Genomic DNA, 24,681 nt, shown 5'->3' with positions numbered 1-24,681 from the left:
GGATGGGAGGGCCCACTGACCGGACCTGGCTTTCCCAGTCTCTGGAGTGGCTGGGCTGAGTCAGAGCTTTTTATAAAGAGTGTGTGTGTGTGTGTGTGTGTGCACGCGCGTGCGTGTGTGTGTACTCAGAGCTTTTTATAAAGTGTGTGTGTGTGTGTGTGTGTGTGTGTGTGTGTGTGTGTGTGTGTGTGTGTGTGTGTGTGTGTGTGTGTGTGTGTGTGTGTGTGTGTGTGTGTGTGTGTGTGTGTGTGTGTGTGTGTGTGTGTGTGTGTACTCAGGGCCCTGGACCCTCCACCCAACTCCTATTCCCTCCCTGCCCCCGCCAGGACTAGACTGAGTTTGGATGCAGAACTCAAGTTGAGTGCTGCTACTTCCAGCTCTGAGAACTCCCTGGGCCCAAGCGGGCTTCTCCTGCCCAGTAGAGACCAAGGCCAGGTGGCTCCTCGTCTCTCCCTAAGATCCCAGGATCCTTCACTCTCTTCTTCCCTGGATTATTGCCTCACACTCCCTGTGACCCATCTATGGAGAAATTTTGTCCACATCCCAGGGCAAAACCTGATCTTGTCAACATTCTGGCTTAAGAGTAAGGAGGAGGGTTCTAGATGGACAAGGCAGTACCAGCCCTCCTCATTAATCAGGTCTTGGCAGCCTAACCTCCTCCCGCTCTTCAGGCAGTGGGCAGACCACTGGCCTTGTCTCTGGCAGGTGTCTGAGCTGCTTTCACAATGGCCCCCGCCCTGGACCTGCTTCTGGCTCCTAGTTGCCTTCGGAATCAAGGTCAGTCCCCTTAGCCTGTCATCTAAGGCCTTCCCTCTGACCATCCAGCCTCTGGATCCCTTCCCAAAGCCCCTGACTCCACAACTCCACATCCACCTCAGTCATGTCCCCACTGTGCACTCCATCCTACACCCCCCTCCCTCCTTCCTTCCTTCCCTCCCTCTAACTCTTCCCACACCTGGAGGCCTGGCTCAAGCCCACCACTGGCCACACATCTTCCTTAGGCCCTTAGAAAGTTGCAGCCACCTCCTGTGTCCTGAGATCATAAGCCCTGGAGCCCGCAGCCAAAGCTCCCCAGGCTCTCACCATAGCTCGCTGGGGCAATGCGCTGGGCACGTGAGGAGGGGGCAGAAGAAACATGATTTACTGAGCACCTACTATGATATGTGCAAGGCGCTGGGCTGGGCATTTCACACGTACTACTTTTCTTATCTGGTCCTCATAGGTCCTTGTGAGGTGGTACCATAAGTATTCCCATTTTACAAATGGGGTAACAGAAAGCTCAGATAACTTGCCCAAGGTCACACAGCTAAGACGTGGCAGGTCCGGGATTCGAACTCAGGTCTGATTACCTCTAAACTCTGGTCTGTTGAATTCAGCCCCTCTCAACACAGTTTTCTAATGAAAGGAACATTGGCTTTGGCCTCAGGTAGGCCTGGATTACAATCTCAGATCAGTCCCAGCTCTGCCACTTGTAGTTATGCGATTCTGGAATAATTACCAAAACTTGGTTTCCTTATCTGTGAAATGGGAAGAATCAAAGTAACTACACCTCCTGGCCTTTGTACAATTGAAGAAGTTAATGTGTGTAAAGTGCTAAACCAGTGCTTGGCACAGAGCAGACTCAATAAATAGAAGCTTCCCTCACCTCCCCCTGTACAGATGAGAAAACTGAGGGCCACAGAGGTGATGGGAATGTGCTTGAGGCCCTACAGGAAAGGAGAGGCACAGCCTGGAGTCTTCTGCTTTCATGTAAGAGGTCAGGCTGGGACTGGATTTGAGACCAGAGACGGGGAGAGAGGGGGCCTGCTGAGAAGCCCGGGCGGGGGGGGGGGGGGGGGGTGGGTCCTCTTCCCTGAGGACTGGAGAGAATACTTCCCCCAGGCCCTGTGGTGCCCAGCCTGCGGGCCAAGGCAGGTTGCTGGATGTAAGGTGACCTGGGTGTCCTGGCAACATGGGGTTAAACTAGATTGCACACACATGTGCACACGTGTGAGTGACTATCTACATGGCTCTACAGAGCACTACGTAACTATACATATACACATCTTACATATATATACATATACATATTCATATACATATCTTGCTAAGTTTGCAGTAGAAAAAATGCAAGACTCTCAGGGCCCTGGCCCGTTTGTCCCAAGGACTCAGGCGACTGAGGCTCTCCAGGAACAAACCCAAGGGCAGCCCTTCCTGGAGGAATGGGATGACCCCTAGCAGAGTGGGGCTCCAGGTTCACAGCTAAGGGCCTGGTGGTGGCTATTGCCCTAAAATGAATACAATGACAAGTCTGCTCTAGGTATCCCAAACATGGGTCACCCCCACCCTTGCCAAGCCCCAGAGAACCCACCTGCCTTCCTCTCACTTTTGCATTTGGGCCCTGCCTGCTCCCCTCCCCCCTCCCTCTAGTGCTGAGTATTAAAATAGTCTATAAAAGCAAGTGACCAAAATTCTATAGCTCTAAGAATACCTGGTTATTTTCTGCTCTTTTGTTTTTCTGGTGTGGGTTTTTTAATGATAATTATTATTGTTATTGGTATATCTCCTAATCACAGTTAAACCTGAAGAAAGAAAGGAGAAAAAAAGAGGAGAGAAGGAAGGAGGGAGGGAGGGAGGGAACGCAGCTCATAGATTGGAGGGCAGTTTGGAGTGCACTGGCTCAGACCTGGCCCCAGGTTCCCTCTGGGGAGCAGCAGTCAGAGGGGGACCCCCAGAAGAGGTGGTTCTTGCCCCAAATAAAGAAATAGGGGGTGGCAAAGAACCTGAGGATGTCTTCCGAGGCAGAGTGACGTGCTGGCCAGGGACGGCACCATAGGGCCTCCCGGGGAGACCGAGGCCCCCGCTGCCCCCGCTGCCGCCCCCGCCTCTGGGAAAGAGTGGGAAGGCAGCCACGGACTCCCCAGAGGAGTGCGGGGAGGCTCTGCGGAGAGTCTGTGCCCCGTCCTGGGGTAGGGCCGGCTGAGAGGCTGAGATGAGCTTGAGGTCCTGGGTGAGGCGGCCCGGGGTGAGGGGCGGGGTGCCCCGGCGCTGGGGGACTTGGGGTGGCGGGGGGCTGGATGCCGGAGGCAGGAGCAAGGAACCGTGGGAGCCGGATGCCCGGGGAGGGGCACTTGGGAAAGTTCTTGGAGGGCCTGGGCTGTGGCCAGGGGGGCTGAGACCTCCTCGGGGGGTAAAGGCTACAGGAGAGGCCCCCCCTGAGGCCCCTGCCGCAAAGGACAGCCGCTCAGGCTGCCGCGGGGGTGTCTCTGGCGTACTTGGTGGGCCGGCGGCCAGACCCGGGGACAGCTCCCCGGGAGGCTGGCCCAGCTGCCCGGGGCTGGACGACGGGGACCTGGCCGAGGCTGGGGGAGGCAGGAAGTGCTCCGCCAGTCCCAGGCCGCCCCGGGCCCCGGGCAGCGGGGGCGCCGGCTGGTTGGCCTGTGGGGAGCGGGCGCCCGGCTGCAGCGGGGTGAGCAGGGGAGAGTCCGAGGAGGACAGGGAGCCTCCCAGCGCCTTGTGGAAGTGGCCGAACCCGGCTGTGGCGGCGGCGACGGCCGCCGCAGCGGATGGCGTGGGTGCCGAGGAGGAGCTGCCCACCCCAGGCGGCGGGGAAGAGCTGGACGAGGGCAGGAGCGGGCTCAGTCCGGCGGGTGCAGAGAATCCAGCCAGCTGTTGGATGTGGAAGGAGGAGGAAGACGGCGTGTCCACCTGCGACGGGCTGCTGGCGGGCGAGGCGGAACCCAGCGCCGACGGGATCAGGGACTGCAGCCGCTTCAGGTGCCGGGGCGTCTGCCCGGCCCCGAGGCCGCCCAGCCCGGGCCCCGGGGGAGGCCGGAAGATGGCGGCGGGCAGGCGCGGGTGGTGGGTGAGCGCGATGGCCACGGAAGTGGTGGCGGCGGCGGCCTGCAGCGGCGCCTGGATCAGCGGGGTCCAGATGACGGGCGTGGGGGTCGGAGTGGCAGAGGCGGCGGCCTGGACGCGGTGGGCGCAGTGCGCCATCTCCCGGTCGTGCTGCACGATCTGCTGGATGATCTCGTTCTCCTGGTAGTTGAAGACGCCTGAGTTGAGGTCGTGCTGGACTTTGTGGAGGAGGATGGAGTTCTTCTTGCCTGGGCCACAGAACAAGAGCAGGAGCTCAGGGTAGGGTGGGAGGAGAGGGGAGCCCGCCCGGCCTGTGCAGCGGGGGGAATCCACCCTCCCTCCGGGCCGCCTCACCGATGCGGTCCAGGCGGTCCAGCGCCACCGTCTCGAAGGCCCGCCGCATCATGGGGTACTCCTCCAGGACCTCGTTGAAGTTGTCCACGCTCAGCGAGTAGAGGCGGCAGTAGGTGTCAGCCCTCACGCTGGCTGTGCGCCGGCCCCGCGTCAGGAGGCAGATCTCTGCCAGGACGGCAGGAGTCACGGGGGGGAGGGGGTTGCGGTGGGGGGGTCCCCGGCAGACTTCAAAGGATCCCCCACCCCGCCCTGACCTGGGGCCCCGCTGTCTGGGACAGAAGCTGGACAGGCTCACAAGGCCCCACCCCTAGGCCGTGACCGCATCGGGGATGCCAGCCCCCAACCAAATGGGTACCAGACTGTCTTTCTCGTCTCTGGGACCACCCATGCCCTGGGCTCACGGACACCCGCCTCCAGGCAGTGGCGTGAGGGTCTGTGATGTCATCCTCGGTGTCTCTCCAGCCCATTGCCCCATCCCCCCAGGGCCCCTTGGCTGTCTCACCTCCAAAGTAGGAGCCATCCGCCAGCTTGGTCTCCTTGTTGCCCTTGGTGAGCACGCTGACCACCCCGTGCTGGATGAAGTACATCTTCTTGCCGATGGTGCCTTCGCGGATGATGTAGTCCCCCGGCTGGAAGACCTCGAAGCGCAGCTTGGTCAGCATGGAGGTCACAAAGTTGGGGTCCGCGTTGGCAAACAGCGGCATGGAGGCCACCAGCTTTCGGCAGTTAAAGTTGATGATCTCCTGCTCCCCAGACAGGGTGGATTGAGAAAGGGAGGTGGAGGTGAGGGGAGCCGCCCAGCAGGAAGGCCTGGACCCCCTCCCGGGCCGGCAGCCACAAAGCTCACCTCCCGCAGCGGCTCGCTCAGCTCGCCCAGGATGCTCTCCTCGTCGAACATCTTGCCCTGGTAGCGGTGCTCGTAGTAGTCATGGATGCGCTGCCGGGTGTCGGGCGGGAGCTTGTGGAAGGACATGTACTGCTCCACCTGCTTGTACTGAGTCCCAGGAGAGAGGGAGAGGGCGTTACTCCCTAGCCAGCCGGCCCCACTGCCCCAGCTCGCACCACCCTGTCTCGGCTGCTGGTGACCAGAGCTGGCACAGACCCTGTGGGCCTTTACGGCCGACCTGTGAGATTGAGGTCCTCGGTGTGGGTGTGGCCCTGACTCCCAGCCGCTTGGAGTGGAGGAGGGGCGCCATCAGAGTGTCCACTCCTCACCATGTTCAATACTGTGAAGATGGCCGGCCGACAACAGGGACTGTCCAACTCCCAGATACAGGAGACCCACTGACCAGGAGGTCGATCGAGTTTCCTCTAAACGTCGGTCTCTTCTGTGTTACACTGTGGACCAGAGAGGCCTCACCCACAGACTCTAGAAGGAGCTGTTTCCCATCAGTTGTAACGAACTGGCAGAGGCAGCAGAATGGGCTGCAGTGGGTTAGAGGGACTGGAGGCTGAAGCCAGGAGGCCTGACCCATCAGGTGGGGCATGTATCCAAACATGGCCTCGGCGGAGGCTGTCTTTTGTTGAAGAGCAACTCCAGCCCAAGAGAGGGGCTGGGTAGAGCAGGGGCCTTAAAAAGAGGTTTGGGCACAAGAGATTTGTGAACCTAAGTGCCCAGGGCTTCACCAAATAAGAAATGCTCCTGCTCACCCCGGGGGTGATGGGTGGGTGCTGCTCCGGCCATCCCTGGATTGTGGGTGGAGAGCGGGGATCTTCAGAAGCATGGCTGGGACAGGAGGCACCATTAGGCAAGAACAGATGTTCCCCACACTGAATGTAAGGGAAGTCCCTGTACCCCAGGAACAATCAGAAACAGGGGAGTCTATTTTCACCTACTAGCGCTCCAAAGAGGTGGGGGCTGACTATACTATTTGGGTCCCACTGCACTGAGATGGACACAGAGCGTGGGGTGAGGGTGAGGTGGGAAAAGAGCAGCCCCTAGGAAGATGGGGGAGAGAGAAGCAGAGAGCTCGGCCCACGCCACCAGGGGCCCAATGTGGGATGACTGAGAAGACGAGCCAGCCAAGGAGAGCAGGGAGGAGAATGGAGAGTGCGTGGTCATGGAAACAAGTGTGAAGCCAAGCAGGGAGTCATAACTGTCAGAGGCCAAGCAAGACAAGGACCCCAAAGGACCCCCTGGCTTCAGCAACACGGAGGGTAGAGGTAACCTCAGACTCAATGGGCTGAGAGAAGAAAGTGGATTCAGCAGCCATAAACAATGTGAGTTTTTTGGTTGGTCGGTTGGTTTTAGGAATTTGTCCATGGAAAAGAGGCAGACAGCAGAAAAGATGGGAGGCAAAGCCCGTTAATGGTGGAGGGACAGACGTTTTTAAAAAGGGAGAGATGGAGCAAGTTTCAATGCTGATGGGAAGGCCCTCAGAGAGGAGGAGGCTGGAGGGGAGAGTGGGCACGGGGTGGGGAGGTCAGGAGGGAAAGGGGCCCTCAGTCAGGAGAGACAAGCCCCCAGTTTCAGCAGGAGGAAAACGGGGTACCAATAAAAAGACATTTAGAGGTTTAAGGCTGGGGGGCTGAAGAAGTTCTCACCTAGGAGGGGTTCGCCCCCATCTGTCACCCATACGGGGGCCCCCGTCACAGGGGCCTGGACCCTCTGGGGCCCGGTGGCTGGCAGCCTGTGCTCCCTGTGGGAAGGAGCGACGGGCAGGTTCTCCTGAGCGTTCCAGCCTACCTTCTCCTGGTACTGGCGCCGGGAGGAGTCCAGGGACTGGATGAGGGCGGTGGCGTGGCCGATGAACATGGCGTAGCAGGTGGCACCCACGATCATGCTGAGCATGGTGAGCCAGACGTCCGACATGCCCACCGGGGCCTGCCGGCCGTACCCGATGCACAGCATGTGGCTCATGGCCTTGAAGAGCGCGTAGGAGTACTGCCTTCCCCAGGAGTTGTTCTGTGGACAGATGCAAAGGTGGACAGGTTGGGGGAGGGGGGGAGGGGCCTGGGCCAAGGGGAGGGCAGGCCCTTCTCAAGAAGAGCTAGAAAAGTCCCTGCTACCTCTCACCCCTCCGCCTCACTTTCCCAGTGGCTGAGGCCTGGGCTTACAACCTTGCTGTTGGCTGAAAGCCTCGGGTGAGGGGCAGGGAGGCCCACACTAGCGGCCCGTGGTGACCAAGTGGATCCCTCACTTAGGCCTTTCTCTGGCAGTGGAGGGGCAGGGCTCAGACCAGAAGCCCCAGCGAAGGGATGGGCACCCGCCTAACGACGCCCCACCGCCTCCACAGCCCCGGACCTCTCAGCCCGGGGGCAGCCTGGAGCCTCCCCGGCAGCCAGGGCTCCAGGCTGGGCCACCCCGCTGTCCTGAGCTCACCGAAGCAGCTCCATCCCCCGCACCGAACTACCGCCAAGTGAAGCCCATTTCCCCACTGACCTCAATTATAAAACCAGATATGCTTCCCCTGGGGGGACAAGCTCGGGCAGACGGAGCCGAAAACGCTGCCCTCGTTTTTGGGTGAGCAGAGTTAGAGAGCTGCCGAGCTAAGTCGCCTCCTGTGTGAACCCGGCCTGCGTCCATCCAGGGCTGTGGCCACTCGTTACCCTCCCCCACCCCAGAGGTGGATGGCCTGAAACACACACAGTGCTGGGGGCGGAGGAGGGAGAGAGGGAGCGAGGCTCCTGGCTATTTTTGTCTCCAAAGCCAGTCGGTGTCTCCAGGAAGGCTCAGTGTGGGAACACTGCGCTCGGAAGGGCCATCTCCTGAATTTAATGCATGTGTGGGCCTGTCACCCTCCCACAGCGGAAACTGCCCCAAATGAAGGGGCCACCGGATAAACCCACCTCCCCAGTGCTGTCTGCTCAAGAGGCAGATGCGTTAGAAGAATGTGGAAAGCCACCCTACTGCACGCCCAGAACCCCTGCCCAGAGCCCTAAGCACTTCCGCAATCACCAGGTTGTTCCCAGCACCTGGAGGAAGGCACAGGCGCTGCGTGCCAAGTTCAAGCTCACTCAGACCATCCTGGACACAGCTGAGCTGGTCTAGGGGCTCTCATTCCAGAGGGTGGGAGGTCAATGATCTCCAGGGATAGAGGGGGCCTGGGCTCCCCGTCCCCAGGCAGCCCCCAGCTGCCTCCAGCCAGGGCTCTGGCTTACTGCTGAGCCTCTGGGGACCGGGAAATTCAATCCACGTGGCCGATTCATTTACACTTAGCTCATCAAAAGGCTGTTTTGCAAAGGCCTGTTTGATGCTGAAAGATGCCTCAGGGTCTCTTTCACCTCTTTCAAAGCCAGTTTTTCCTCCCCTGGGGCCCTGAGCGTTTGCCTAGAGACCAAACCAAACTGACTGGGAGTGAGAGGAGGACGCAGGGGTTCGCAGAGCCAGAGAAAGGCCCATAGGCCCAGGGGACCCGCCACCCTGCCTGGAGCATGCCCTGTTCACAGGAGGCTGGGGAACCCTGCCCCACGGCTCCTCTCACCCACCCACAGGGTGGATGGGGAGGGAGGGGATCAGGCTCCTTCGAACCTGCCTTCCCTGCTCAGGACCCCACCTAGGACGGGGCTGTGTGCCTGTGGGGTGGGGCAGGAGGAGGGTGCAGAGGGACAGCCCAGCTCTGCTGCTGGAGCAGAAAGCGGCAGCCACGTGTGATCTGGGAGTCCATGTGGGCTGCCCACAGTGCCCCTCACTGGTTTCTCCTTCCTAGGACTCTGCTGGCTTTTAATGGTTGGTCAGCCTCGGGGAGCAGAGATAGGAGGGCAGGAGCCACCAGCCTGGTATTCCCACACCTGATACAATCTGAGGAAGCCCTGGTCTTAGTCTCCCTGGGTGCAACCAGCGCCAAAGAGCGAGGCTCCCGTCTTCAGTGGAGGCTGTAAGGCAGCAGAGGCAGCAGCACAGAGCCAAGGGCTCCGCCGAGGCCCTACGTGACCTGCTCTGCCCATCTGCACCTCGTCGGTCCCCTCCCCCCGCACCTGGAGGGAGGGCCGAGGGCTGGGCACTCACCACCATGTTGTTGATGGACACCCAGCAGTCGTCGGGGAAGTCCTGCAGCATGGGCACCAGGAACTGCAGGCAGCCGTCCCAGTGGCAGAGCAGGAGCATCATGCCAATGAGGTTCACGATGCGCACCACGGCGCTGGCCAGGTCGTAGGTCATGTGGAAGATCTGCGGGCAGAGGGGAGAGATTGGCCCAATTAGCTGGGAGCCTGCCCGCTCCCGGGCAGACCCCGCAGCTGCTCGCAGGCCCTGATGCTCTGCACACACTGGGCAGCGCGCCCAGCTCGGTGCAGGTCCCGGCCGTGGCGAGGGTGGGAAGGCGTCAGGCTGGCCCTCGGAGAAGCAGCCTGCAGGCTGTGGGGCTCCAGAGGGACTCCACCTGGGATCCGTGCAGATACGGGGGTGGGCTCCCATGGGGAGTCCAGCCACCCAGGCCGGACACGTGAAGGGAGGGCACGTAGAGCCCCACACAGCCTGGAAACGGGCAGCTCACCTGGGCTGTGAGGACAACACGAAGAAGAGCCAGCCCACCAGAGGCTCCTCGGGGTACTATGGTCTGCGGTCACACCAGGGACATGGTGTTTCCCTAAGTCTGTCACTAGACTCTCAGGACCCTCCCAGGGGCAGTGGGTTCTGCCAAAGGCAGCCATGGAACTGCGTGGGGGGCAGTACAGACACCTAGGCTCCAAGTTCACACAGACCTTGATCCCAGGCCCAACTCCTACCCAATTCCTAGTTGTGTGACCTTGAGAAAGTTCCCGAACCTCTCTGATCGTGTTTCCTCATCTGGGAAATGGCGATAAAATTTCTTACCTTGAGTGGGTTGTCAAAAGGATTAAATTATACATATACAGTGCTTAGTACTGGGTATGGAAGTATTCAACAAATTGCAAACCATTATTGATAAGTTATTAATAATTAATCCTTATGATTAGTTAACATGTATGAGTAGTAATGCTCTCCTGTACAGTTTAACAAGGTACAGCAACCATGGCCACCCGTGTATCTCCACTCCTGTGGCTCTGAGCAAGAGGCTGAGGTGTGGCTGGGCAGGGCCAAGGATGCGTACATCCCAGCATCCCTGCCCCACCTCCCTCCTCCCCAAGCTGCCTCTTGGTCTGGTTTCAGCAGGGGTCACCATGGTGACAGGATGGGGAGGGGACAGAGATGGAAAGAAGTCTAAAGAGAGGTCTCTGGAAGTTCTAGCCTTGCCTCTGGCCTGGGAGACTCTGGAGGTGCCCCCACCCCTAGTTCTGGTCCCTCCATATTATTCCCAGGTAGAGAGCCTTCCTGGAGAGGGGCTTTGGGCCAAACCTGAAGACTTGTCAAATGCCACAGAGACCTAGTTTAAGCCCATTTCAGATGGGGGAACCTGAGACCCAAAGAAACAGACCCTAGATATTTCAACCCCTGTCTAGTGGTCTTTTAGCAACAGCCCCGTAGCTGGTGGCAGGATATTCTGATACTTGAGACCTCAGTTTCCCCTTCTGGAATATAGGCTTAGCCTGGGTCTTGGTCTGGAGAAACCAAAGATGAATACTACTGTGTATCACCCCCTGGGTTGCGCCCACCTGTGGCCCCCTTAGTAGCATGACTCTGGATGTACGAGCTGAAAGGATGAAACAGACCTTGGAAAGTTTCCTGGAGGATGGCAGCTCTAGCTGTCCCATCACCCCTGTGTCCCCGGCAACAGAGAGACAGTAACACCGAACCTGAGGGGGCGGGCACACGGTCCCAGTCATCATCTCATTCAAACTCACAACAACCCTTTGCTGAAAATGTTGTTAACGCTTTTACACCCAGGCTCAGAGAAGTAAACGGACTTGCCCTTGGTCATGGTGGCAGCAGAAGGGGCAGATTTGAACCCAGGGCTGCCTGCAAATTATTAGATTGGCCCAGGGCGGGAAGGGTGGTTTTCAGTAGCTCCGTTTTGTAAATAAAACAACTCAAACCCAAAGTGGCCAAGTGATGTGGCCAGATCCACACAGCAAGCTGGACCCAGGGCCAGGTGGGACTCTCCGGCATCTCACCTCTGTAAGCCTGGTGCACAGCGTAATACTGTAGACAGAGCTGTGCGCCTGGCAGCCTAGCCCCACTGGGGCCCAGAAACCAGCCCCAGGGCTGTCAGCATGCCATTGCCCAGCTTAGCGGACACATCTCTGTATAAGGAGGGGTGGGCACTAGAGACCAGGCAGGGCAGGCAGCTCCTGAGTACCAGTGCCCCAGCTGTGGCTCCAAGGAAGATCCCACTTCTGCCTCTAAAGCAGCTGCTTAGGTGAACACAACAGCTCTATGACCTTGGGCCCAGTAACCTTGCAAAGTCTTGGTTGACCAGAATGCCACCAGCTCCCCAACTCTGGGGGGATGGGGAGGCTGAGTGACATGGGACCACCTAGTCTCAGAGATGGCTAACACCTGTCCTCACCTCCCTCCACACCTCAGCGTCTCCTCAACTAAAACAAAGCTAGACATCTGCCCCCACTTCTCAGGGTTGTTCAAGAAATTAAACTGGCTAAGAAAGTGCTCTGGGCCCTGAACACATACATGGGTGGTGGAGGGGGGGATTCATTATTATTAAGTTCCTTCATTTCCCAACTTGTATGAACTGAAATCTCCCCAAAATCCTACGTTGAAGCCCTAACTCTCAATGTAATGGTATTAGGAGGTGGAGCCTTTGCAAGATGATTAGGTCATGAGGGTAGGGCCCCATGGATGGAATTAGTGCCCTTATAAGAAGAGACATGCGAGAGTTGATATGTGGCCACGTGAGGACACAGAAAGAGGACGGCCATCTACAAACCAGGAAGCGGGCCCTCACCAGAACCTGACCATGACAGCATCCTGATCTCATCCTTCCAGCCTCCAGAACTGTGAGAAATAAATATTTGTCATCTAAGCCCCCCAGCCTGTGGTATCTTGTTCTAACAGCCAAAACCAGATACCACACTGAAGGAAGACTTGGATCACTTTTAGAAAGCATCCCAGACTCCACAGCCTGCAATAACTGCTCCTTTCTATGTATTACTCTGGGTCTTAAAGACCAGATCAAGGTTGGCACATTTGAATGCAATGTATTCTTTCCTTTTTCTATCATCCTTGTTTTTCTTTTCTTTGTAACTAATTTTCTTCCAAGATCAGGTCCTTGTATAATTTTGCCTTTATACTGATCTCAGCAACGAGTATGCAGAGCACATGGTAGGGTCTCAGGAACTGAGAAGTGCTTAAGCGACGAAGGTGAAGGTGATGAAGACAGTGGTGGGGATGATGGTGATCAGGGCTGCCACGAGTATACACAGTGGCATTCGAAAAAGGCCCCAGTCTGGGCAGGCACAGCCCACAGGGAACCTGCTTTTGCAGGAAGAAAAAAAGGTGCTTTTTCCTGCAGGTGGCACAGACTCATGTATCCTCAGAGAGCGTGGTGGTGGTGGTGGCGTGCCTGATATTGGCTGAAGGATGCAGATGCTGGGAGTGTCCTGTAGGGGTGGGGTGGTGGTAGTTCTGGTGGTGGTGAGGGGTACTGCGGATGGCTCTCAGACACACAAAGCCAGGGGCACCAGCATGGCAAAGTCTGAGCTTTCTGCAAAGAGTTGGTGGGGGATACACCCATTCAGGCTAGGAGGGTACCCTAGACGGTGGACACTCACCCCACCCCCAACATTCTACAGCACCCAGGGGTGGTTGCTGAGAGCAAGGCTGGACGTTGCTGGGAGAGGTTGCTAAACACCCATGTGTCCCCACTGTGGGCTGGGGCCATAGGCCACCCGCAAGTCAGCTGCACTGTGCAAATATTTGTCTTGCTCTTTATACCTCATTAAAACCCCCTTTTATGATGTTGGTTCTGACTTTCGGGGTTGACTGTCTTCATTTCAAGGGCCCCACAAGGCTTGCCAGGCAGGTGGCCTGGACAGCTCACTCTCTGTGCCCAGCATGGCACTTGGGGGAAGCTCCTACTCCTATTCCCTTCTGTCGTTTCTGGACCACAGGGTAACAGCAGGGCGACACGTCTCTCACCGTCTCCCACCTTGGGCAGGTGCCTTCTCTGCTCTGAGCCTCAGTTTCCTCATCTGTGTAATGGGTCAGTAACTGCCAGCTCCCAGGGCTGTCTTGGGGATCAGGAGAGGATGTCCACAGCCGGCACACAGGAGGTGCTCAGCACATGTTGGTCCCTTTCCTTCGGTCTCTTTCCCGGCCCTCAAAATAAAGAGCTGATTTCTCAGTCCTGGGGAGAGACCAGAAACTGGAGTTTCTGCCAAGGCCTCTTCTTGGGGCCTTGTTGAGTTCCCTCCTGGGATTTGTTTTCTCCTCGGGGAAGAAGAACAAACTCCTCCCTTTGTCTCAGGAACAAGCGGCCACATTGAGAACAGCCATCCGGGTCCTGAGAGGGTGGCTGGTGCATGTGTATCCTGAGTACAAACTAGAGGGTCACGCTAGGTCCCTTCCTAGGGCCCGTAGAGAGGACCAGCTCCTGCCCCCCAGGACCATGCCTCTGTGTCGTCCCAAACTCCCGATTCTGAGAGAGGTGGAAAAAATGAGGCCCACAGGGCGAGGAGCTTCACTGGGGGCTGCACAGCCCCCCTGGCCTGACTTCCTGCATCCAGCCCCTCCCATTACGCCAAGATGCTGCCGAGGGAAAGAAGAGGCTTCTGGGATGGGTCACTGGGGTGCTGGGCCCTGCAGGGGAACATCCAAAGGGGGGCAACCACGGTTTCTAACAATAGCCTCCATGCCTATAACAAGCTCACACCTCAGAGGGAGGGAAGAGGCTTGGGAGGGAGGATGCTGACCTAGATCGCCCAGGATGCAGGCAGAGGCTGGCGTCCTCTGAGACAGTCGTCTACGCCTGCCGAGACCCTCCACCTACCCTGACTCCCAAGAGCTGCTACTAACGTTCGGGAACTCTCGGCTGGGAGGCTGGGCTGGGCTGAGCTGGGCTGGGGGAGGCAGCTGAAGGCTGAGGGTCAGGAATCCAGCATCTCTGCAGCTTCACCAGGGGATCTTGGGCAAGCTTTTCCCTCCCCATGGGAGGCCGACTCTCCAGCCCTCACCCAGCACCACCACCGTGTCCTCAGAATGACCAGCTAACATGATCCTCACCGAGGGAGGTTGGAGTGGGGACTGAGGCCCAGCCTCTGAGGACATCAGAGTACATCTGACAGTCGGGGAAACTGAGGCCTAAAGAAGGGGAGAGATTCACATGAACTGGAGTTGGAGGAGGAGATAGAGCAGGGTTTTCTCTTCGAAACACCTCCCTCCCCAGGTCTCATGCAGACCTGAGGCCTCAGAGGTCTCCCTGCTGCTGCCTACAGGCCAAGGTGAGGCTGGGAGAAGCCCCAGGGGTGGGGCAGGCTACTGAGGGTATGGAGACAGGGTTCCAGCTGGGAAACCCCAATCCAACCCCAGGAGTCTGGGGGGAGCCCCTAGCTGGGCAGTGTGCCCGGCAGACAGCAGCTCAAAGCAACTTCCTTCCCAGCTGCTAGGCAAGATAAGGGTGTATGGTGTGGAGGGGGTGGGGAGTCATCCATCTGGCCTCCTGGGATCTCCCTTCCTGCGCACAAGACAGGGTAGTGATGTCCAGTTCAGGGTCCTGACCTGGGGCCTCTGTCCAGGGTCAGAGCCTGCCTGGCCATTTTTGGGTAGCCCAGAGGGTGGCCAGGCCAGAGGGGCAGTGGGGACAGTAAGAGAAGAGCTTACTTAGCTCCTGTCCCAGGGCCCACCCTGCCCACCCACCGGCAACTCTGCCAAATCTCCCCAAAATACCATGGCCCCCAGGGCCCAGGTGTAAGTGGGGAGCAAGGCTGGCCCCCAGCGGGCTGGGGCCTGGACACACGAACCGACGCTAGAGAAGGGAAAGAGCGACTGCTCTGCTTTTAACGGCAGTCCAGCTGTTAAGTCCAAGACACACAGAAGGTTGGGGGCTTCTTGGGGACTGAGGGAGCCGACGAGGTTCTGAATTTCCACTTGGGACAGAAACCAAGAGACAAGCCCCTCAGGGCATTCCAGGAAATACGCCTCCATCTTCCCTCTGCAGTTACTCAGAGGGGCCCTGGCCACTACCACCCTTACCCCCACAGGCACTGTCCCCTCTCAGCCCTGAGCTCAGACCCACATCCAACCTCTCTGCACCTACATGTCCCCCAGGTTCCTCAAACCCAGTCTGTCCCACAGAACTCACCCCACCCCTCGACCCTCCACTGCCTGCCTCCCCAGTCTCAGCGGGGAGTCGTCCCCAACAGAGGGAGCGGTAACAGGACCAGGCAGCCTACTTTCAGGCCACCTGAGAAAGTGGGAAGGACAGGGAACTGGGAGTCAGGAGGCCTGGGTCAAGATCCTACCACTGGGACAGCTGATAAATACAGGTAATAAGTCCTGCCCTGTTGACTTTGTCAGCCAGGTTTGAGCAACCAATGAAATTATGGGTAGAAAGTATTTGAGAAAAGTAAACACCCTGTAGAATGGGGAGGGGCATTTATTAAACAGTTCTCTGCACCCAGTTTCACACTAAGGGTTTTACAAACATCATCTCTTTTAATCCTCACAAGAATCCACTGAGGAATGTACGACTTCTACCCACTTTGCCGATAAGAGACTGAGGCTCAGGGGGTAAGGTGGCCCCAAGGTCAGTCAGCTGGCAGTGTGGAGCTGGATTTTAATTCAGGTCTCACGTGTCATCCTAGCCCTAAAGCCCACATGCATTCCACCACACCCGGTCCCTGCCAGGAGTGAAGAGTGCTAACTGGGGTCTGATCTGGCCCTGCCAGAGGTCTGCTGCGTGACTTTGGACAAGTCACTGCTCCTCCTATCAGCAGAAATAATGCAAATTCCAAACCAAAGAGAATTTCTGCCATGAAGTGATTCTGCCAGGCTGGTGTAGGGACTTCTGCAGCACAGGTGTTCGTGACACCTCTGACCTTGATCTGCCAGTGCCCCGACTCTCAGCCATGGGTGCTGTCGCCCAGGGCCCAGGCTGCTGCTGGGAGTGGGGTGGGGGCTTCGTGTCCTGAGTGTGGGAATTTCCATCCAATCGTGCAGAGACCAGGAGACTAGCAGTGAGCCATGGCAACAAACGCACCTCTGCGGAAGCTTCCCCAGGCCACAGCCCGCTCCAGACCCCAAGGCGGACAGTCTCACAGAACACATCTCCCCCCACCCTGGTACATTCAGGCTGGCCTGCCTGCGGCTGCCTCCAAAAGGTGGTACTTGGTGGTAGCGGAAAGTCTCACAAGGCCACCTGCTTTATTCAAACCCCAGCCTGCAGTCCTCTCTTTCTCCCATAGATGGTTGCATTCAGCCCACGGATGAGTTAGGTTTGTTCAGAATGGTGTTGGCCACCTAGTTCTTTTACAATTTTTTATTCAGTTTCTATAGTCAGTGCTCTGCCCAGAGCCCCTAGGATCCCTTTACAGTCTGTGCTCACACAACTCCAGGAAAGCACCAGGCTTGCACTCCCTACAGCTAGCACCTGTGGCTCGTTATCAGAGGCCTGACTGCAGGAAACCACTTTGCCTGCTAGCACCAAGGGCTGCAAGGGTCCTGAGCCAGTGACTGACAGGTGAGGGGATATAAAACGTTCAACTCCTTTGCCCTGATTGGGGCAACTCCCAGGTGTGGTGTACACCATCCTGGAGCTCCCCACAGGATTTGCTCGGTGTCACCCTTGCTTGGCTTCCTTCCTTCCTTTCCTTCCTATTCCTTTCCTTCCTTTCCCTGCCCTTCTTCCCCAGTCCCTTACCAGATTTTCCTGGAAACACTTTGCTCCCCATCACAAAAAAAAAAAAAAATGACTTTCATACAAATCCTCATCTCAGGGTCTGCACCAGAAGAACCCAACCTAAGACAGTTGCCAACAAATTTTGCACAGAAGTCCAGATTTCTGCTTCTCATGATAAATCTTTAGATCTAGCAACCCTGCGCCCATTCTCACTTGGCCACAGTGGCTAGAGCTGAGTAGAGGCTCCCTCATACAGATGGAAGATATGTTCTCCAGTTTTCCCCAGTCCACCACACTCCCTATTGTCCTCCAAATGGCCCTTTTCACCCATTCATATTCCCTGCCTGGCCCCCACAAGCTTCTGAGTTTGCAACCTCCACAGTACAGTGCAGTGATTAACAATGCAGGCTCTGGAGTCCAGGTCCACCAGTTAATAATTCTGTGACACTATATAAATCTCTTCATATTTCTCTATTTCCTCATGTAAAAAATGAGTACTTATACCTACGCATATGGTGCCCTCTATGGTTGTTAGAGACTTAAATGGGATATTGCCTGTGAAGTGATTCGTGTAGTATCTAGCGCGTGATAAGAAGTCAAGAAGTTACTAATATTTGTCCTCTTGGAAGAGATGTGCCTGCTACAATCCGACAGCCCACATCCAACTATCTGAGGTTACCTGCTGGTCCCTCACTCCCCTAGAGGGAAGACACCTCTTCCCTGAAGAGGTTTGGGTCTGAACACTCACCTCTTCCCACTGGTGAATATATCGAATGAGGCGGGAGAGACGCAAGAGGCGCAGGAGGCTGAGGATCTTGGTGAAACGGACGATGCGCAGGGCCCGGGCAGTCTTGTAGACCTCCGAATCGATGCGGGTCTCCACAATGAGGAAGATGTAGTCCACGGGGATGGAGGAGATGAAATCCACCACGAACCAGCTTTTGAGGTACTTCATCTTAATCCGCTGCGGGTCCAGGATGATCTCTGTGTTGTCCTCCACCACAATCCCTGTGCGGAAGTTGAGGACCAAGTCGATGAGGAAGAACGTGTCCGACACCACGTTGAAGACAATCCATGGTGTGGTGTTCTCATCCTTGAAGAAAGTGATGCCCACAGGAATGATGATCAGGTTTCCTACCATCAGCAGCAACATGGTCAGGTCCCAGTAAAATCTGCCCAGAGACACATAGGTCAGTCATAGGAGGAGAGAGAGAATGAATTACAGACTAAAAGAAAGCTCAGAGACAGCAAAGGTGGGAGAGAGAAGTCTTCAGAGGTTCTGAGACCCTGCAGGAGATAGGTGCATGGGTACCAGGGCAAGATGTCATGACTGGCATAGAAACAGCCTCTTCCTTAGTCATCCTTAGGGATGCCTTCTGCCTGCCCCTCCGTGAGATCCCCGATGACAAGCCTCCTACTCCAATCCCCATGCCCCAGTGAGAGGCTGAAAAGCAAACTAAATGATGACATCCAGAGAGAGGCGAGAGGCTGTTTTAGCAGCAGAAGTAATTCACCCCGCACCACCCCAGGCTCAGGCCAGGATGCTCCATCCTCCCTGAGGGTCAACTGTGGCCTGAGACAGGATGGCAGGCAGACCTGCCACAGACCGTGACCAGAGAACAGGGGAGGTCCAGACACACAGCAGGAGCCTGGGATGCTGGAGGCATGGGATCCAGTCCTAGCTCTGTCACTGACAGGCAGGTGCCCTCCCCACTCTGGGCCTCAGTTTCCCCACTGTGCAATGAGGGGCGGGGCCTCCACACTTGGTCCTGTAATTCTGACCTGGCCTTCTCCCACACTGGCTCTCGGGGGGCCTCTCTTTAGTCTATCCCCTATAGTCAGAAAATGTCTGACCATCTCTCTCCCCCAGAGGTTTACTTCTAAACACAGCGGTAGGGAAGGTCAGTGATATCTTCAAATGCAGGCAGTGTTTTTCTTTTTTTTAAATATATTTCAACAATTTTATTTTATTTTTTCCAGCAAATAATTCATATTTAGCAAAGTAGATATTTTTGATGTCCAAGTACACATTTAAATAAATACTGATTGAATAATCAATATATTAATCACAATAAAATATTGCAAATATTTTCTCATTTTTTCTTAAAAAGGTTCCTTTAAACATTATTTGGTAGAATAATTATTTCAGTTACCAGAGTTTCTGTGATAAAATGTTTAAAACATTTTAATCGGAGTATAGTTGATTTACAATGTTGTGTTAATTTCAGGCGTACAGCTAAGTGACAGGCAGTGTTAACGGGGGGATTTCAGGCACCAGTGAGGTACCACTCAATGCAACAGAATGAGACCAGTGGGGGCTTCCAGCATCACTTCTTCTAAGGCCTCAAAGCAACTGCTAATATTTCCTGGGGAGGTGGGGAGGGACCCTCAGGGTGAAGCCTCTGAGAGGTTAAGCAGTATGAGGAGGCAAAAGCCAACTCACAGGGCTCCCATCTGGCCCAGCAGGGGCCCCTCTGGAGTATGCAGGTAGCACAGGTAGGCAGAGACCCTATGTCTAGAAGGCATGACCAGGGACCCTGCCCAAGAACCAGCCACCCCAGGGCTGGCCCTAAAACTGAAAACTTGCACTGCAGAGCTGTTTCTCTCTGCTAGTAATTTAAACAGTTACACAATGACAGATAAATGTATTATGTTGGGAAGAAATAAGCCTGTCTTCTCCCAAGAGAAATAATCTTTCAGCCATCTTTAATTCTCTACTGCAGGGAAGCCAGGGGGAAGGGAGTGGGAGACAAAAAGATAAGCTTTTCTCGAGTCTTCAGTGGGTCCCACCGCAAAACCAAAGTGCCCCGGCCTGAAGAGTTCCAAGTTTGAAAAGAATTACTTCACAGCAAATTGCTTTCTTTGTCAGACTCAGAATGGCGCTCTGAGTCAAGGAGAGGGCAGGGCCTGCTTCAGTGAAGGTGGGCGAGAGAGTTGTCCCACATCACACAGCTCAGGGAAGTGTGGCTTCAGGAAAGGCAGCTTCCGGCAGCTCCTCTGAAAGCCAAGTTCTTCAGGGCATCAAGATGGGACTTCAAGTCACAGCCTCACTGAGCTAAGGCTTTTCACTCTAAGTCTGGTGCCAAGAGGTCAACTTTAGCTCCTTCCCTGTCCCACAGCCCGCCACCCCTTCGTCAGCCCTACTCCCCCTGTGCCATCTGGGAGAACCCACCCCAGCCTTCACACCCACTACACAGAACACAGCACATCCTGCTAATGACTTCTGGGCCCTGGGAGAATGGTTTCAGCTTCTATGCTGCTCTCAAGCTGTGTACACTCTCCACTCAGCCTCATGCACACCATTCAAAGACAGCTGCAGACACTCATTAGATGCCATACACAGGTATCCTCATTCACACACACAGTGTGCAAACACCCCTATGTACACATGGCCATTGTTCCTTTTATTTAATCTCTTGGGGAAAACAAAACAAAAAAATTGTGACATAGAGAGGCCACTGAGAGCCTTGTGGCCTCTGTGCATAAAGCTAATAATACACCCAGACTGGGAGAGTTTCTAAAATTAACAGAGCGGGTGCAAGGCAGCTCGGAATGCTGACTCGGGCAGGCCTGCTACTCCAGCGGGTTTCTACACTCTCCCAAGCTCTAGTTCCCTCAATTACAGACCAAATTTGAGACAGTAATTAACAGGAGAATGTTTTCATTTAGTGGTCTTCATAAAACCAAATTACATGAGGCAAAAACACCCATTTCCTTGCATTCTGATTAACTGTTTCAATCATGAGTTTCCAGATGCCAAGGAATATTTTCTGGTGCCTGATCTGGGCTGGGGTCAGAACACTGGAGCACTTCTTCCCGCACACCACTGTCCTGGAGCATCAAAGAGATACTCAAAAGGCAGCATAATATGGTGGGAAGAAAGCAGCACAGGCTCTCAGGCCAACCCACCTGAACCTGATTCCTGGTTCCATCATTTGCTAGCAAGTTGCTTAATCTCTCCAAGCCTCAGTTTCCTCATCTGCTTACCTAACTAGTGGAACTGTTATAAGAACAAAATGAAGTGATATTTGTAAAATGCTCTGACCTATGCCTAGCCCATAGTTTTAAATGAGTAAATAAGTAATTCAAGTCAAAAAATTCACAGGAAAGAGGTGAGGGAGGTAGATGAAATATTCCAGGGAAGAGCCAAAGCAAAGCATCTACAGGGGGTGGGTGGACGGGAGCTTCATAATGGTTCCAGAACAGCCAGGGGTGGAATTAAGGGCCCACAATATTCCCTGGATAATTGGACGGCAGAACCTATTTACCTCAGCATAGAGATGCCCTGATCTCAGGGAGCTCACGGTCCAAGGCTTAGCCAGAAGACAGAAGACAAGTTGGGCAATGATGTAAGAAACCATCCCAGGCAGCAGCCCAGGCATCTGAAAAGGTGGGCTCCTGGTGGCCTAGAAGGATGAGGTCATAAAGTGCTCCTGGAGGAGGTAACAGAAGTTGGGCTTTGGGAGCTGACCTTGGCCTTGCTTCCTTACTCTTTGCCAGACGGTTGCACAGATTTCTGAAAGCTAGGCCGGCAGAGAGCAATAAATGGTGTTCAGCACCACGGACAGCTCCCGGCGTGCCTCCCAGCCCTAGGGTCCTGGCCCAGCCAGCGGAAGTAGCAACAGCCTCCCCACTGCATCCGCAGCTCTCTGACCCCTCTTCTCCCTCAGTCCCAGTGACCAGAAGCATCTCAAGTGATTCCTTAATGTCCCTGCACATTTTCAATGGGGGGCTCCTTGGTGACTGAAAAGGCTCTATTCAAAAAGACCCCAAGGGGCTTCCCTGGTGACGCAGTGGTTGAGAGTCTGCCTGCCGATGCAGGGGACGCGTGTTCGTGCCCCGGTCCGGGAAGATCCCACATGCCGCAGAGCGGCTGGGCCCGTGAGCCATGGCCGCTGAGCCTGCGCATCCGGAGCCTGTGCTCCGCAACGGGAGAGGCCACAACAGTGAGAGGCCCGCGTACCGCAAAAAAAAAAAAAAAAAAAGACCCCAAAACACTCACATGTATCAAGCACTTACTTGGTGCTTTCAATGCATTACTTCATTCATTCCTCACACCAGCACTAAGGGAGCTGCTATTATCTGTATTTTACAGATGATGACACTGAGGTTCAGAGAGAAGTATCTGCCCAAGACCACGCAGCTAGTGAGGAGCAGACCCCTAATTCAGAAAGGTCTGTGGAACTCCAGAGTCTGATCTCTTGGGATTTTAGGCACCTCAGTGGGATGCGGGGAGGTGGACAAGCCTTTCTGGCACGTTTGCCTTACACTGTGGAGGGAGCCTACCACAGCAGGTACAGCCCCTGCCCCAGAGACAAGAGAGAAGAGAAGGGTGCAAAGAGGTTTCAAGGGGACTTATCTTCCTGATGCCAGGCCTTCTAAGGTACTTTCTGGGTGGGGAAACTAACACACCTTTCAAGTATTAAAAGCATCCCAGTCATCAGCAGTCATCAGCACCCCAGTCATCAGTTGTACCCATCCTGCAGAAAGGAAAACTAAGGTCCACCAAGAGGGAATAGTTCACATTTCCAAAGCCTCAACCTGGAGGCCCAATGCTCCCCTGGCCCCCACTACCCCTAGAATCATTCATGAATAAATCCCACAATCCCGGCTACGCATCCACAGTGGCAGGTGGCAGGCCCTGGCGGGGAAGCAATGGATGGCCAGACTCGGGCATGCTGGGGTTGGCACAGCCCTGAATCAGAGGCCTTGGTCTCCCGAAAGCCTGATGACCCTCCCCATCCCAGTGTTCTCTAAGCTGAGAGGAAGTCCTAGCCAGCAAGACACCAGCTGGGCTCTGGAAGCCCCTGTCCCTGGACCCCAGGTCTGTTCTCCCTCAATTCTGGACCTTACTTTCTAACTGGACCAACAGGTCCATCTAGGCAGGTGATGCCCTCTCAGCAGGAGGGAGTGGCCTGTGGGCCAGCTTTGGAGGAGCGGGGTGCCCACGGGCAGAAGGAAGGGGGTGGCAAAAAGCCCAACAGCCCATTACACGGATACCTGGAACATTTCATGGTCTGAGTGGAAGGTTATGGCCTCAAGGGAGCTGAGGGAAGAGAAGATAGAAGGCTCCTGATCCTGAACTCGGAGACTCAAGGACCAGACCAAGGGGCCTCTCCTTCCATGGAGGCTGAAGAGGATGTGAAGGGTGATAAAACGGAGGCAGAAGTGGAAGTCCCGGGCTTCCCTGGTGGCGCAGTGGTTGAGAGTCCGCCTGCTGATGCAGGGGTCACGGGTTCATGCCCCGGTCAGGGAAGATCCCACATGCCACGGAGCGGCTGGGCCCGTGAGCCATGGCCGCTGAGCCTGCATGTCCAGAGCCTGTGCTCCGCAACGGGAGAGGCCACAACAGTGAGAGGCCCGCGTACCGCAAAAAAAAATTTTTTAAAAAGAAGTGGAAGTCCCGGAATAGGGACGACCTCCTTTAGTTTCCTCTTGTCCACACCTGCCCATGCTTGCCTCTGAGCACATATACTCTCTCTCACACACACATGAACACATTTTTGTACACACACTCTCATCTACGCACCCCTGTTAAATTTTGTCTTCGTACACGCATCCATTTTCACACAGGCATACTTTCTTGCACACCCACTTGCATACATTTTGACACAAATGTTATCCACTGGGAATCCTGTCAGCTGTAAGAAAGAGAATGTCTGGTTTCTGCCCATTAAGATCTTTTCCATCCTTCAACATTCACCTGAAGTGCTGCCTCTTCTGGGCCTCCCCAGCCTCTCACTGATGGAGCCACAGCCCAGCCTGAGCCCTGGCTCTGGATCTCCTAGAAAACTGTGGATTCCTTGAGGGCAGGAGCCTTGTCCCAGACACGCCTGTGTCCCTGCAGTGCTGGTGGCAGGATGTGGGGGGGGGGGAGTCCCCCGTACTTTCTCCTGGGTGAGCAGCACACCCACGGCCCCATCTTATACCCTCCCCTCTGTGCAGACGGCTCCCACTCAGACCGCTCCTAGCACCAGACTGCATTCCCACCTGCCACCTGGAGGGCCTGCTGGCCCCTCCACCCAACAAGTCCAAGGCTGAGCTCAGCATCTTTCTCCTCAAAGCTGAATGGCACAGTCAGCATTTCAATCACCTGGGCTGGAAACCTCACAGCCATCCTCAGCTGCTTTCTCTTTCCTCCCACCCACCCCTGCAGGCCAAGCAGTGGCCAAGTCTTGTCTGGCCTCTTCAATGACAGCTTCTGAATCGGTCCCCAACTGCTCTGTCCTAGATCAGTTCCTCACTACTCCTCACCTGGACCCTTGCCCCTGCCGCCCACCTGGTCTCGGCCTCCTCCCTCTTTCCCTTCAAGCCATATGCTCTCTGGGTTATCTGGCCAAATAGCATTATGATTACGTCACTCCATGCTTGAACCCCACTTTGGTAGCCTCCCACTGACTACAGAAGAAGGTTCGAGTTCCTTGGTCTGGCACCCCCAACCCCACTTCCCTCTTCTCCCTTCCACTTCCTTCACAGGAGTCAACTGGACACTTTTGGCCCCATCTCCATCCACCTCCTGGTTCCTCCTCCTGAGAACCACCCCTACCTCTTGAACCCCCATCTTTTGAAATCCCTTCTCTCATCCAAAGCCCAGTTCAATTGCCTCCTTCTCCATGAGCTTCGCCTAACTGTGCAGTGTGTCTATGTTAGCAGTCGTCACATCCTGCCTCTTTCATCACGTACCGCCGAACTCTCCTTCTAGCCCCTCAACAAAGAAGCCAGGAGTCTTTTGTGTCTGAGAAATGGACGGGAGCTGGGAGCTTCACCCTCCATTTCAGGTCCAGCATAGATAACTGCCCAAGCTGCTCATGAAGACGATGAGAATGAAGGAGGACAG

General features: G+C 55.6%; 1 protein-coding gene across 1 annotated transcript in view; it reads right to left on the bottom strand.

The window, feature by feature from the left end:
- Window positions 1-2,623: 2,623 nt before the first annotated feature.
- The window catches only part of HCN4 (hyperpolarization activated cyclic nucleotide gated potassium channel 4), a 41,372-nt gene continuing 19,314 nt past the window's right edge, over window positions 2,624-24,681 (bottom strand). The window contains exons 2-8 of the mRNA XM_060003700.1: window positions 17,593-18,016; window positions 9,143-9,304; window positions 6,881-7,099; window positions 5,042-5,188; window positions 4,697-4,937; window positions 4,195-4,359; window positions 2,624-4,088 (exon numbers count right to left, since the gene is read on the bottom strand). Of these exons, the coding sequence (XP_059859683.1) occupies window positions 2,626-4,088; window positions 4,195-4,359; window positions 4,697-4,937; window positions 5,042-5,188; window positions 6,881-7,099; window positions 9,143-9,304; window positions 17,593-18,016 (2,821 nt within the window). The 3' untranslated portion in view covers window positions 2,624-2,625. The remainder of the gene's footprint in view (window positions 4,089-4,194; window positions 4,360-4,696; window positions 4,938-5,041; window positions 5,189-6,880; window positions 7,100-9,142; window positions 9,305-17,592; window positions 18,017-24,681) is intronic.

Source organism: Delphinus delphis, chromosome 2 (assembly GCF_949987515.2).
Source record: "Delphinus delphis chromosome 2, mDelDel1.2, whole genome shotgun sequence".
In the NCBI taxonomy this organism is placed as follows: domain Eukaryota; kingdom Metazoa; phylum Chordata; class Mammalia; order Artiodactyla; family Delphinidae; genus Delphinus; species Delphinus delphis.
Note: the sequence above shows the minus strand (reverse complement) of the source record. Positions and strands in the feature narration are given on the sequence as shown.